The sequence below is a fragment of the Pteropus alecto genome, unplaced genomic scaffold (genome assembly GCF_000325575.1).
Source record: "Pteropus alecto unplaced genomic scaffold, ASM32557v1 scaffold110, whole genome shotgun sequence".
In the NCBI taxonomy this organism is placed as follows: domain Eukaryota; kingdom Metazoa; phylum Chordata; class Mammalia; order Chiroptera; family Pteropodidae; genus Pteropus; species Pteropus alecto.
Window position 1 is genome coordinate 2,831,642 of NW_006431920.1, and position 15,557 is coordinate 2,847,198.

Below are 15,557 nucleotides of genomic sequence, written 5' to 3' on the forward strand. Positions count from 1 at the left end.
GGGAGGGGGCCGGGCCGTTCTTTGCTGTGCAGGGGGATCCTAGTCACTGTGCGATGTTTAGCATGTCTGGCCCCCACCAACTAAATCCCAGTAGAACTCTTCGATCATTGTCATAATCATCCCCAAATATCCAAAACATGCTTCAAAGCAGTGGCCCCATCCTTTTTGGCACTAGGGACCGGAGCTCCTATGAGAATCTAATGCCTGATGATCTGAGGCGGAGCTGAGGCGGTGATGCCGGCTCCGGGAATGGCTGCAGATACGGATGAAGCTTCGCTCGCTCGCCTGCCACTCACCTCCTTCTGTGAGGCCCGGTTCCTAATAGGCCACGGACCGGTACTGGACCCCTGCTTTAAAGGGCGGCCCAGCCCCCAGTGAGAGTCATGTGTTCGAGGGTCTCCAGTGACCTCCCGATCTTGTCATCCGGCCGCCATGCTCTGTCTCAGAACCTCTGACACTGTTAGCCAGGCCTCCTCGATCCCATCTCGACTGCACCTGCTTATTCCATGCCCAGTTGGTTGCTGTATTCTGTCCATTCTAAGGAGGTGATTGGAGCTGAATATTCAAGAGCAGGTCATGCGGGGGTCAGAGTGGCTGTGATGAAGTTCAGTGCCCTGGGCGGGGCACATTGAGCCCACTCTTCTGATCTTTCATTGTATTAAAAAAATTCTTTGCACTAGCTTAATTTTTCGAGATCCTGGGCATATTGCCCTGAGCTAATTTGTTTGCCCCAAATTAATTACCAGCAGGGGGTGGCAGCCTCATTTTCACAGAAGCTTTCTCTTTTGGAAGGATGGCCTTTTTATTCACACGGTCCGATTTCGGTTCTTTGGCACAAAGTCACAAAAGTGTAAAGGGTGCCTTGACATTTCCATAAAGACATTTAAATGCTAGCATCTCTGAAGAAACAGTTTTAGAATATGAAACCTTTACCTTTTTTCCTCCCAAGGAAGAAAAACATCACCCGCGTAATTATCTCTGTAAAATAACTCATTTGCTTTTCATGTTGCTAGTGGAAAAAGATAATGATACTGTTTCCAAAAAAATGAAAGTGATTATGGACGATTTCATGATTGCCTGTTCTTTTTGTCTATGTAAATAACACTTCAATTCAGAGGCCAAAGATGCCTGTAGGGTTATATACGATCCTTCCAGGTTGATTTTTAAAAGATCTGCTGGGAGAGCAAATACTGAAAAGATGCTGCTTGGGACTGTTTCTCCTCACTGAGAAGAAGCCAGAAAATAAAATAAATGCTTATATATATATATACATATACATAAGAAAATTGTGATAAAAATCACATAACACGAAATCTGCCCCGTTAACACTTTTTAAAGCTTACCGTACAGTGCTGTGACTGAATGCACGTTGTCATACTGCAGGTCTTCAGGGCAGCTCCCCATTTGTCCGTCCCCCAGCCCTGGCTCCTACCACTTTTTACTCTGCTGCTATGAGTTCAACTACTTTAGATGCCTCACATCAGAGAATCGTGAAGCATTTGTGCTGTGACTGGCTGATTTCACTTGCGGTGCGGCCTTGAGGTTCACCCACGTTATAGCGTATGACAAGGGTTCCTTCTTCTTTAAGATGGAGTGGTATTCCATTGAGTGTGTATACTACATTTTTTAATTCATTTACCTGTTGATGGACATTTATGTTGTTTCCTCCTCTTGGCTGTTGTGAATAGCGCTGCAGTAGACATGGGAGCGCAGGTATGTCTTCGAGATCCTGGTTTCGGGAAAGATACCCGGACGTGGGATTGTAGATTATATGGTATTTCTATTTGTAATTTTTTGAGGACCCTCCATACTGTTTTCCATAGCAGCTGCACCATTTTTACATTCTCACCGACAGTGTACAAGGGTTCCAGTTTCTCCACATCCTCCCCAACACTTTTTAAATATATATATACATATGTTTGTATATATGTTTGTATATATCCACACTTATTTATAATGGCTGTTCTAACATGTGTGAGGAAACATCTCATTGTGGTTTCGATGCGCCTTTCCCAGATGGTTAGCGATGCCGAGCATCAGTTTGTATTCCTGTTCGCCATTCGTATTATCTTAAAGCAGTCACAGAAATCAACTCAAAATGGATTAAAAACTTAAATATAAGAAACCTGAAACGGTAAAGCTCCTGTAAGAAAACATAGGGGGAAAGCTTCATAACATTGGTCTTGGCAGTGATTTCTTGGACATGAAATCAGAAGCACAGGCAACAAAAGCAAAAATAGACAAGTGAGACTCCGTCACACTAGAAAGCTTCTGCGCGGCCAAGGAAGCAGTCAGCAGAGTACTAGGCAGCCTTTTACTGGAATGGGAGAAAATGTTTGAAAACCATGAATTAGATAAACGGTTCATATCCAAACCTTTTGCAAAAAGGAAGATTTTCTGTTGAATCTAGGAGTCAGGCAACTCGTTCTGCAAGGGGCCAGAGAGTAAAGATTTGGGGCTTTGCAAGCCATGTGGTTCCCGTGGTAACGACTCTCTCTGCTGTTGTTATGTGAATGCAGCCACGGGTGGGCTTGGCTGCGTCCCAGTAAAAATTTATACGCCCAATTCAGCCCGCGGGCCACGGTTTGCCGCTTTAGTCTAGGGCGGGTCTAGGGCAGGGTTCCTCGGCTGGTGCTGGATGCGTGTTGAGGGAGCGGTCTCGTGCATCGGTCTCGTGCATCGTAGGTGGTTAGCAGCATCCGTCTGCGAGGTAGCAGTAGCAGCTCCTTCCCCTCCACTCTAGTTATGACAATCAAAAATATCTCCAAACACTGCCGGATGTCCTCTGGGGGACACAGCTGCTGTTAGTCGAGAAACTCGGATCTAGATGTTGAAAATCATATGACGAAGACTCATAGGAAATATTTCCACAAAACTACAAAAAGGTGAGCTGGAAGCATCGCAAACCATGGTCTATCTGCCTTAGGTAGGTCAAGGTCTCCTCAAAGGAGTCGTTATGGCCACCTCAATTTGGAAAGCAGTTTAGAAACGGCTTGACATGGCAAGTACGGGAAAAGTGCTCCGCTCATAATGCCAATGTGAGCTTAACCTACTTTTGTGATAGGCACAAAAAAAAAAACAGAACATTTTAGCACATTATCAGGTTCCAGTGGGACTTTGTGAGTTTGAGGGTTGGCTACGAGTTGGAAAGCTGGGAAAAAGCTAGCAGTTCTGGTTCCCACTTGAGCAAGCGTTTATTTTCTCGGCTTATCTGAACTCAGAAACAACACAGGCAGGGTGACTTTCGCAAGCACTCACATGTTTCTTGTTGTCTGGACAGGGCCAGACCAAAATGGCCCCGTTTCATTGCAAATTGGCAGTAACACATGTTTTTGAAAGTTAAAAACAGGGTAACATTCGCGAGTGACTCTGAGAATGTTGTCTTCTTGTCCGTTAGAATAAACACCTGTTTTGCAATTAGGAGCGTGAAAAACATCTTTAATGAAGGGATCGTCGAGTATCTTTTTCTTTATCGCTATTATTATGTTTTTAATAATTAAAAACTTTGCACTTAAAGTGTTATAATGCAGATAATCATAACTTTAAACAAACAAAAAAAGATAAGCCTACCTTTCCTCGGGAATTTCAGTTAAGCCTTTTTAAGCCGAGTTTTTTTTTTTTTCCTTGACTTGAAAAGCAAAGAAAATATTATTGATCTTTTTCCCTTGAATAAACTTCTCTTTAGTTAGATACGTTTTTCTAATTGATTGGAGGAAAATCGGTATCCTTGGGTGGAGCCACGAGTCCCACGCCGTAAGTTCTGCTGCTATTATTGCCTCCTGTGGTCTCAGCAGACACACTTGGTGACCTGCCTCTCTGGTCATCGCTACCACTGAACACAACGTCATAAGGAGAACCCCTGGTGGATAAGGGGGAGAATGTCTGTGATACTTGGGATCACGAAAGAGGGCGATAAGAACAGACTCTTCCTGGCCTTCCTAGACACCCACATTTCAGTTCTCTCTCAGGAGACCCAGCTCCTTAAGTCCTGTCTGTCTATGTCACACTTCCCAGTGAATACTCAGCCGCCCTCTTGGCAGACTGGTCCAGTGTGGGTTTGAATGAGATGTGTTTGGTGGCACTCTTTTCTCTCTCTGTCCCTCAGGTTACCACGGCCTGTACTGTGAGGAGGAATACAACGAGTGTCTCTCTGCTCCGTGCCTGAACGCTGCCACCTGTCGGGACCTTGTCAACGGCTATGAGTGTGTATGCCTGGCAGAATATAAAGGTGAGTGGCTCTTTGGCCTTTTTGTGCCTGCGTTGGCTCTAAATGACATCTCTGCTTAAATGCATAAATCTCTGATTGGAGCACGAGATCATCTAGAATAAAAATCAAGTGCTGGTGGTGGGATGATTTATGGGGCCAAAGAGACCAGTTTGCACGTCTCAGGTTTCCTCCCGATAAAGTAGAAAACCTCCCTCCTGCCTTTTCCTTCCTGTACACGCGCTCTCTTTTCTGTTGTGTAGAACACCGAGGACTAAGAGTGATAGTAAGTGGACCGTCAGACATAGATCAGAGGAAACGGCGGGACAGGGAAGTGTACCGGGAGGCGCTTGCTGGGCAAAGACTGGACGCTGTGCTTTTCGGTGGAGGACGCAGGTGGAATCTCATGCACTGGCATCTAAGTTCATTCTCGTCGAATGATGTAGTAGGGAGGGAAATGTTTGTTCTTGTCAAAGTCACTCTGGACAAACCGCTGACACTGACGGGGTGTTTACAACGTGGGGACCCTGTCCCAAGGCCTCGCCCACGTGCATTAAAAGTCCTCACGGCCACCGTGTGAGGTGGTAGGCACTGGCATCCCTCATGAGCCTGGCCAGCAGGTCCCCAGAGCCCTTAACTCTGCCTCCCCAATGGGCTCGGGCCAGGATTGGTGGATGCTGTGGCTTCATTCTAGCCAGACGCCCTCAGCTGGTGCTGTTTATCAGCAGCTACGCACAGTTCTCTCAGCCACAGCTTCGGGGCTGGGTTTAGATGGTCGAAATGCTTTTGTGAGCTCTGTTTATAACCATTTCACTTAGCGTCTCTCTCCTACCACTGCTGACTTGATTCCAGCCATCTGCCTGGAGACCTTGCCTGGCAGCTGCTGTCACTTCTCTTTGGGTGGACCCTCCTTTATTTAGTGGTCTTTTGGGTGAGCCTCAAGGGTCTGTAGGCCACGGGGATGAACTCGATCTAGCCCCTGGGTGGAAGGGCTGCAGCTGGGCCGAGACTTTGTTTTACGTTTGGCAGATCCGATGCTTCTTTCGCCGTGCGATGCCCATTCAGAGCCCAACTCCCCCAGCTTTCACGAGGGCACCTGTGTTGGGTTCACCCACACGGCTTTTGAATTCTAGGTCTATCAGAACATTGCAAAATAGGATGTCCACTCGATTCTGGAAAGAACTATAAAAGAGCAGTGAATTAGGGCAGGTAAGTATCATCCCAGTTGAACCACTGGCTTCCTGATGAACCTGGGTAAGGTAAAGTGGCTGGTCTTTATCTCTTCTGCATAAAGTAAGGACAGGGATACTTACTGAGATTCTGAGATTTTTCCGTCACAGAATTCGTAGTGGTGGATGTGCTTCAAAAATGAAAAATTCTTTAGTTTACGGTAGAATTTTCTGAAGCAAATTTCATCTTTATAAATGACAAAATCATGAATTAGTTGTATTCTGAATATGCCCCTTACTTTCCCGTCTTTGAGGCATTACTCACGCTATCATGACTAAGAACTAAAAAATACAGTTACATGGGATGAACCGCAGTGTCTCCACAAGTTCATAGGCCATGATCCCAGCTTTTTTCATCCTTCTGTTCCATTTTCTCAATGGGTATTCCCAGATGTTTCCATTTCTCCCAAATGCCATATTAACTCATCCATTCCTAGAATACTTCACTTTCACCTTTTTGGCAAAAAAGAGAGGTCACTATTTGTAAACATTTCACATTTATCTAATTCTGTACATTCTACAGTAGTGGTTTTCAGACTTGAGCATATATCAGAGTCTGCTGGTGGGCTCGTTAAAACTGACTGCTGGCCCCCAACCCTAGAGTTTCTGATTCAGTACTTCTGGAGTGGGGCCCAAGAATTTGAATTTCCGGTGAGTTCTCAGGTGATGTCGATGTTCTCAGGTAACTTCTCAGGTGATGGCTGAGGCACCACCTTTTGAAAGCCTCTGCCTTACAAACGTACCTGCAATCGCAACCACTAAAACCTCATTCTCGTCCGTATTTGTTGATCATGTCCAACTCATTCTGCTCAAGGTTAATCCTTCCATATATGCTTTAAATTCTACCCCTTCCACCTTTCTGTGACCTTCTTCCATCAATTACTGACTCTACTGGGGTTACCCAAGAAGGTAGATAACCCTGGAGGGGATTTCAAACACATCTGAGGATTTGGGTTCTCATGAAAAGGTGCAGGTGCTGGGAGCCTTTGCGTACAGCAGGCTTAGAGGACGGGGTTCTTGAGGTGAACTGAGAACTCAGTGATCAGCTGAGGCCAAAAGACCCCTCAGCTTATGGAGAGGCAGCATATGCCGTGAAAGTGCTGCGTGTCACCTCGGGAGGCGGAGGGCTCTGATCTCATGGATGCTGGCTGTCCTCGAAGAGAACTGCACAGCGGGGCTGAACTGGTCCTTTCTTTTTTGTGTGGTTGGTAAAAATGGTTTCCTGTTTACACCTGGAGAGCCCTGCGAACCCCAGACTTGAAGGTCTATACTCTGTGCCTCGGCAGTCAGTTGGAAGAGAATCTCTGGGGTCATCTGCCCCCGGCATCGCCTGCTTCCAGCCTGACCAGCATCAGAGGCTTGTACTAGCAACTCAAAGAGGGGACAAAAATCTCTAGGTAATAACAACAGAATTACAACAACCAACAACTCTCAACACTCAAGAGAGGAAGTAAGAAAAGTAACACACACCCCAAATTTCATTTAGATCTGGCAAAGCAAAAGGGGGACTAATTCGCGATCGAAGTAAAAGTATGAGGAAATGGAAAACCATGAGTCGAAAGACAGGAAATATGGAGAAAAGATTCAAGAGATCTATTTCCACCTGAATGATGGATGTTCCGGAAGAAGAAAAAACACATGGAAATAAAACCAGAATCCACTGATTACTAGAAGGAGAAGTCTATGAGCTGAAGAAAATGGAAGTTTTCAAATAGAATTGGCTTACCTGGTGCCAGATGATTAACGAAGGACAGGATACACAATTTGAGATTTATTTTTTTTTTATAAGATTCTTCACCAGGAGAACAGGTTCCATACAAAAGAAAGGGAATCAAATCAGTATGGGACTGCTTCTCTCTATAATGAAACTAAATAATAGCAAAGAAATGTTTCAGGTTTTTCAATGGAAAGGACTGGTAGTTAAAGGATCATTGCTATTTGAGTGCAAACGAAAGACATTTTGTACATTTAAGGGTACAGAAACTATAGCATCATGTATTCCGTCTGAGAAAGTTATTTTCAAAAATATTCTCACTAAATTGAAACCAAATCAGAACAAAGCCAGATAGGGGAAGATAGAGAACGGGAGGCAGACCGTCTGAGCAGGCTTCTTTAAGTGTAGGAATAAACCCAAATAACTGGTATTGATACGATTGTGAGTGGTTTAATGGTGAAGAAAAGTCTCTTGAAATAATAGGTGTGTCTTTGAATTAATTAGTATTGCTGCTTAATGGATTACTACAAGTCAGCGGCTTAAAACAACACCCTTTATTGCCTAGCAGGTTCGTTGGTCCCAGCCTGGCTTAATGGACTCCTCGCTCAAGGTCACACTGGAATTGAGATGTTGACTGGGCCGATTTGTCATATGAGGCTCGAATGGGGAAGGATCCACTTCCGTGTCCCCTAACACTGTTGGCAGAATTCATTTCCTTGTGACTGTAGGATTGGGGACAGCCTGCTTCTCGAAAGTCAGCAATTGTGAGAGAGAGCCTCTGACGTTCATGTGTCTGACTTTAAGAGAAGCCTGCATCTGCTTAAGGCCTCACCTGATTAGGTCAGGCCCACTTAAGATTAACTCAGAGTCAGCTAATTAGGGATCTTAGCTGCACTGTCAAAATGTCTTAACTTTTGCCATGTCCCATTGGTTAGAAACTCACGCTCAAGGGGAGGGAATTGCACAAGGGTGTGACTCAGTGGGGAGGGGAGCGGTCACTCTAGGGTGCGTTCGACATACCTCTTATTAAGGAAAAATTTAAATGACCACACTGACATTTTATATCATTTTAATGAAATCCATGAGTCGGAGGGGTTGGAGGTAGAAAGGACTGGAAGACATACAAGTTTGTTAAAGATCTCATCCCAGTGGGAGGACAAAGTGAGTATTTAATCTGGGTATACTCAGAGAGACATTTAAGTTTAGGTTTAGATTAAGGCTGCTGAAAACAGGAAGGTAAACCCTAGCAAAGCAGCAATAAATAATACACTTCTCAGCTAAGAGTGTTAGGGAAGGGGGGTGAGGTGGCGGTGGTCCAGAAGAAATTAAGAGGGGCAGAGAGGGCTAAATCATGCTCTTCAACCCAGAGGAAGAGTGCGGCGGGGGAGGGGAGAGGTCACAAGGTCTTGTGCCCTTCTCTCCTTGAAGAATGGGCATTCTCTCTCTCTTTGGAAGTGGTTCTCCCCAAATATATTTACGTATAGGATGTCCGTATAACCGTGGGGGACTATCAGATGGGCGGGCATCAATCCCTAACTAGCACTCACCTCTGGATTTAGAACTCAGATAGATGGTGTGCTGGGGAAAGGGTTTAACTTCTTATTTTACGTATGTGTTTTCTAAGTGGTGAATTTTACTGTTTTATGTTTAAAAAGGTCAATAAATGAATATAGCTTCCTAAAAAGAATGAGTATAATAGGGAGTCAGGCAAGTAGAGCTAAGAGCATTTTGAAAAAGAAAAGCAACGAGGGGGAACGTCTGCCAGATGTTAAAACCCGTGATAGTGTTCCATTTATTACATTCGCACGGTACAGGTGCTAGAATGGACAGCCGACCAACACCGAATAATGGCCCCGAAACCATTGTCTGTAATAATAACGTACGACTCAAAGAGAAATTGTTACGAATGGGAAGGGAATTGTTTTTGAATTAAATGGTGCTAGAAAAATTGGGCTGCTAAACAGAAAAAAAAAATATTCCTCCATTTCTAAATAAATTCTGTATGAATTAAAAAAACCACAACTCTGACTTTGAGTCCTCTTCCATTGAGAGCGTGTCCCTCGTTCTTCCTTCTTTTTCTACCGAATTTCTTTAGGGTCGCTGTAGACAACGCCTCTATTTCCTTCATTTTTATTCTTTTCTTAACCCTCTTCGACTTGGACCTTGTCCACACCATTCCAGTAAAATGGATTTATTTTATTATTTTATTTTATTTTATTACGGTTTTACCACACTTTTATTTTATTTTTTAAATTTATTTCTTTTTATTTTTTAAAAATGAATTCATTTTTTAAATTGAAGAAATGATTTAAATTGTTTTTTTCTTTTTTTTTCTTTTTTCCCCCTCGTCTACCTCCTCCGGTAAAACGGATTTAGCGGTGACTTAGCCGGAGACTTTTCAGTGAAATCCACGAAGTCTTTCCCTTTGGCCTTCAATTCCACATCTCTGCCTCTTGGCCCTGTGGATCGATCGGATCCCGCCGTAGCTTCTACAGCCTCGTTCCCGCCCTCCCAGGCCCTTCACTCCCGGCCCCGCCCTGAATCCTTGTCCTCTGGACACCAGCAATGTGGTTGGTCCCCAGGGGTTTCGTCCTGGCCCCTTTCTCTCCCCTCTTCTTTGTTCTCCTCCGATCCCCTGACTACATCCGCCGCCTGAAGTGCCGACCCTCAGACAGATGTGATTCGTCCGTCTTTGAACTCTCCATCCAGCATTTTCTCTCCGTTTGCTGTTGACAATTATGATCAGCCTCGTCGTCAATTCTTTCTGGCTTCAGACTTGCCTCTACCTTACACTAAATCATAATTTAATGAAAGGCAATGACTGTATAGGTCTTTAAAAGAAAAAAAAGTTCTCGGCAGCTTTGGGTATGGTGGATTGCACAAAACAAATGCTCAGTAGCTATCTTTACTTGAAACGGCTGCTCGACACACTAATTAAAGGAAACGAACTTGAATATTTTCCCGGTAAGTTTCCACTGTGAATCATGAAATCGTTAGAAGCAAAAAGCGTGGAGGGATTCGTAGCATCTTCCTTTTAGACACACTGCAATGCCGGCACTGCCTTCCAAACCAGTTCACCGCTAGTTGGTGACGGGGCTTTTAAAACTTGGGTTAGTGTTCATCATCTCCAATCAGCAGAAAGCGAAGTCACTGCCCTATCTGTGTCAATTTTTATTTCTAGCAGAACAAATTGAATGATCAACAATATACCCATTTATAATTTTTGGTGACAGAAGTTAGAAAGAAAACACTTCGATTTTTAGTCGTGAAAAAAACAACAGCAATAATAAAAAATTTAGAAAAAAAATTCCAACAGAGCTCATCACTTTACAACAGAATGCAAGAGCAATAATCATCTGTATTAATTCCATTTTTTTAATACCCGTGTTTTTATGACTATAATTGAGTGTACCTACCATTTTGTATTTTCCGTTATACGGTGTTTGATTTAGATATGGCTAAGGAGTCTTACTAATTCTATTTTGAATAGTTATGCGATGTTCCCGTTGCAGTATATTTATCCATTCCCTTGTTGCAGCTGATGTGAGACTGTTATAAATAGTTCTTGAACGAACATTTTTATTCCTATAATTTTCATACTTTCTGGATATTTTTGGGGGGTGGGAATAGGGTCTCAGAAATGAGATCACAGGATTATGGGTTTGATCACATTCTGTCTCATTGTTTATTTTTAAAGTCTACAGAAATTTATAATTAAAATAATGAGAACTTTTTCTTTGTTGGCTAGAATTCTTTCCTCTGTGTAAGCAGGGAACAAGAGTTTCTGGATATTTTTGTAGTCCATCTCATGTAGTGGGATAGATACAAAAATGCATAAGTCAAAGTCTCTCCCTTTTTCAGGCTATTATTTAATTAGAAGAACAGACTGAGGCTGAAAACACAGAAACTATGAGGCTGAGGTCGAGATATTAATTATAATTTCTGAAATAATTTAGAAGAAGTTGAGTTCCGTGAGGGTAGAAATAGTAGAAAAGTTTTCATGGACGAAATAAATTAGAATTTAATAAGATGATGTTTTAAAGGGAATATTAAGTTCAAAGAACGCTTCAAGTTAATTTTCTTTACCTGGCTTACTTTCCTTGGAGATAAAATAATGATTTTTGTTTCCAAAATTTTAATTGACTAAATCGTGATGACAACAAAGATTTATAATTGGTGCCCCGCTCTTTGAATTTTTTTGCTCATTTTACTTCTAAAATTAACTTCCATAAAGAGCCCTGTTGGAAGGGAGATCTTTTCAGAAACATTGCCTCTCTATTCCTTAATATGAAAAGTATGAATTTTTATTAGTTTTGACTGAATTACAGTTTATTTTTGCTTGAGACTAAACATAAGTTTCATAACAGTGCGTGCTACGTGCTTTGCCAATGGGTGATACATGTGTCATACCGCAGACTTAGTTTGAAGTGTGGCCCTGGTTTTTCCTGACAAAATAGGGTGTTTTTGAGGCAGGTTTGGAAGGGCTTCTCACTTGCGTGGCAGTCCCACCTGTGTGTCAGCCAAAGTACGCAGACAACCCCCCCACCCCAAACCCCAAAAGGACAGGATTCTGGTGATATATTCGTAATTTCTTCCATGCGTTAAGATACAGCCTGTGCTCAAAAGGAACACAGAGGTGTGTGTGTGTGTGTGTGTGTGTGTGTGTGCGCGCGCGCGTGTGTGTGTATCAGATAGGAGAAGAGATAACTCTGGAATGGCGTGAACTTCGCATGCCCTCAGCGCACAATGGCAGAAGAATGAAATCCTGTCTTGGGTTCAGCTTTCCAGAAAAAAGGTGTTTGAGCTGAACTTTGACAGAATTGGCCGGGTGGAGACTAGCTTGGGAAAGAGGACGAGGGAAAGCGTTCTTGTCAGAGGACACGGGATGCCTAACACTCAAGGTTGGGCAGGTGCCTGGGGCTCCCCCGGGGACTCTGAATGCGGGAAGGTGGGTCCAGGTGGCCGGAGCAGGACACTTGGGATGGAGGCAGCGTGGCACATCGGTCGTATTCACGACTTGTTATTCTGTCTAGTTAAGATTTCTAGCTCGTAGTTGTCTAGCTCTAATCATCAAGCTGAGCAACATGACACATAGAAATGTGAGTAAGCAAAGTGCTCACCGGGGACCTTTAAGACCATCTTGCTTCATAGATATTTGCGTTTCTGTGAAGATTCGCTTTCGTCCAATCTTGCTGCCAGAAAACTCTCAATGGATCGCAAGTGACCGAATATGTTATCTTTTGAAAGAGCGAAATAGCAAGGGATAAAATTATTGCCAAAGAACCACCCCAAAGATTGAAATTGCTTATTACCAAGGGTATTTTCATCAAATCTTTATTATTTAAGGCTTTTAAGGTTAAGACGTTTAAATATTTAGCCTGGATTTTGCTCTTCAGCCTGATTTGAGAATGTGGTAACTAGTATCTTAATGAATTATTTATGTTAATATTTTGCAGGCTAGATTGGCTAAGGTGTTATAGAAACTCAGGGAAGATCATCCTGGATCGCTCTGACTTAAGGTCAAATTGAAATTTTCTGAGGCTTCGGCCATCTCTGAACCTTGGTTGTGGCTGCATTTCCCATTCCCCTTGAAGTCTTTCTTTGTTCACCTGGTTCCCATTAATCAGCCTCAGAGGATCTTGTAAATATGTGAATCATTATTTTTTGATAAACACTTTGAAGCAGGAAAGGATCTTTTTCCATTTTCTTCTTTCAAGTGAGCCTGTGCTGCTTGAGAATCAGTGGGAAGTAGAATAGAGGCTTCTGGGCCAAGAAACCATACACACCCAAGTGAAGAGGAATTGCTAGTTTTATGCTAATAAATAATTTAAACGTTTAGATTAGTTTGGGCTGGCGCATTACCCTGAATCCTGGATCCGTTAAGGATGACGAAAGCCGGGGAGGGTCACTCAAGTCACTGGAGCAGACAGGGCCGCAAGGACATGGCTTGGTGGAGCTACATTCCAGGAAGCATGAGACCATGGGGTCACGTGGTGGTTGCAGCGAGCAAAGGAAGGCAGAGACCCGAAAGGCACTTTAGAAGAACATCTGGCAGAATATCGTTCATGGGTTGGACATGAGGAGCAACAAGGATAAAAAGGGTTGAAAAGGCATCCATTCCAAAATGCTGTGCCAGGGTCAATAAGTTGTCGGTGTGAATCCAGATCGGCAGTTCCGTGTTCCTTTTCTCTCGTATTTTTTTCCTCTTTCTTGAGCCCTACCTCTTAAGGCATTGAAAAAGAAACGAGAGCAAATCCCAGCAAGAGGAACTTTCAGTGACTAAATGATGAGTCACTGGGTGTGGTAGTCCTTGCACAATGCCAGCTAAGTGATGGACTGGAAAGCAAATGAAGTAAATATCATTCAGTCACTTGTTGCTTTACGCTTATGTTTTCTGAGGCTGTTGAGAAGGGTGAGCACATCATTAGATACATTCTCACGCAGAAGATCATGTGATTTATCTTCCTCTCCAAAGAGTGTGAGTTGGGAGAGAGAGACGTTAGTCCCTGCGTCCATCTTGAGACTACCGTGAAGCAGCAGCAGAAATCCTACCTTTCGAAAGCATTGGATTTTTAGCTTTTTAAATAAAATAACATGTACTCCTTGTGAAAAAAATTTCGACATGTATATACATAATATGAACGTCAGAGGAATCTGTTTTCTTCGGAGTCGCATTTCATGCATTTGCGTGCGTACGTGCACACACAGACTTTGAAAAAAAAGTACCCATTGGAAACTTACTGTTCTTGCTATGAAGGTTTTTCTTTCATGCCTCCTTTTTTGCTCAATGGGCGCCGAGCTCCCTAGAATTTTGTGTATTTCCGCGGCCCGTCGGGGCTCACTCTGAGCTAACTACTTCGCGAGTGTAGACTCACATTCACATTGCTGTGGTTTCAGGCCGCGGCTCCCTCCCCTACCAGCCGTGTCACCTCGTGTCCTTTCTTCAGTTTCCTCATCTGTAACATGGGGCACTTAGGGTACTGGTCTCACAGCGTCGCCGCCAGGACCAAATTAGACGGAAGGCACAGGGCGAGCACCTGGGGTCTTGTGTGTGCACGACACGTTAACTTTCGTGTATGGAGAACTGAGAAGACTTTCAGAATGACCTTGAAGTTCCAAGGGGCTGCCCCTCTCTCTCTCAGTTCCCCAGAGTCGACACAGGCACAGTCAAACATCCGACTCCAGATCTTCAGGATGCTGCCTATCACATACATTGGTGTTTTATGAAGGTTGCCTGGCGATTTTCTGTTTCTTCTGGAGACTTGGAAAGTTTTGTCCCTGAGACATTTGATCTTTCAGGCTTTTTAACTTTCGGTTCCCAGGCTTTGGCACATGTGGGCGGAGAAGGTACAGATGAAAGACTTGTGACAGGACCAGTGAGCAGGGATTGCGTTTATTTTTTCGTGAAGTGCGTCTCTGCAATCGTTCAAAGTCAGGGGTGCGCACCTGGGCACGCACCTCCCTCTCCCCCCTCCCCTCTCCTCCCCTCCCTCACCACAAGCTGCTAGGAATCATCTGCTTCCACACCGTTCCAGGCTGTTTAAATGCTTTGCCTTTCAAGGCCACATGAGCAGGAGATGCCTTAACGAGTCCCCCTTTATCTCCCCTCCCCGCCCCACAGGAGCACACTGTGAGTCGTACAAGGACCCCTGCGCTAATGTCAGCTGTCTGCACGGAGGCACCTGTGACAGCGAGGGCCTGAACGGCACGTGTGTCTGCGCGCCAGGGTTCACAGGCAAGTGGACTGCGTGGTAAACTCACCCCCAAATCCCTGCGATTGCAGCCGCTAAAAACCCCGGGACCCTCCACACATGGTATTTCAGAACGTAAGTGGGCGCGGCTGGGCCGAAGGTCCGTTTTTAAACAACGGGCTGTTCGTCATCGAACGAGGCTCTTCCTGAACTCAGCGGAGATCAGCAGCGCTGTACATTTCCCGGCCGTAGCCGGGACACGTGAGAAACGAGCCATCACAGTAAGGCCCGAAAAGGTTTGTGTGAATGCAAGAAGGGGCAGCTCAGGATCAAATGTGTCCTCTGTATAAAAGTGACTAGGTTTTGAAAAATGCAAAGAGATGGTGAGAAGAGCCAGGAGACGCTCCAGGTTCTGGGTTGATCGCGAGCGAAGGCGTGAATGCCGCGCAGGTGGGCACTGGGCACGCAAGGGACAGAGAAAACCGCCCAAGGGCGAAGCAAGCAGGGAGGACAGGGCCCGGTTCCAAAGGAGCCTCAGCGGCCACCGAGCTCTGAGTGGGAAGAGTCGCTTCTAAACTAGGGGGTCCAGACTAGCCGAGCTCCTTTACGTCACTCCTGTGGACTCTGGGGAGTTTGCAAACGCCCCAAGTCATATGCTCAATGTTGCATGTATGAGCATCTGCTGAGGGGGGCGCTCTAACCTTCATCAGATTTTCAAA

General features: G+C 44.4%; 1 protein-coding gene across 1 annotated transcript in view; it reads left to right on the forward strand.

Moving 5' to 3' along the window:
* DNER (delta/notch like EGF repeat containing) overlaps positions 1–15,557 on the forward strand; it is a 175,996-nt gene that overhangs the window by 136,545 nt on the left and 23,894 nt on the right. Inside the window, exons 10-11 of the mRNA XM_015585382.2 lie at positions 4,106–4,228; positions 14,769–14,882. Coding sequence (XP_015440868.1) covers positions 4,106–4,228; positions 14,769–14,882 — 237 coding nt within the window. The remainder of the gene's footprint in view (positions 1–4,105; positions 4,229–14,768; positions 14,883–15,557) is intronic.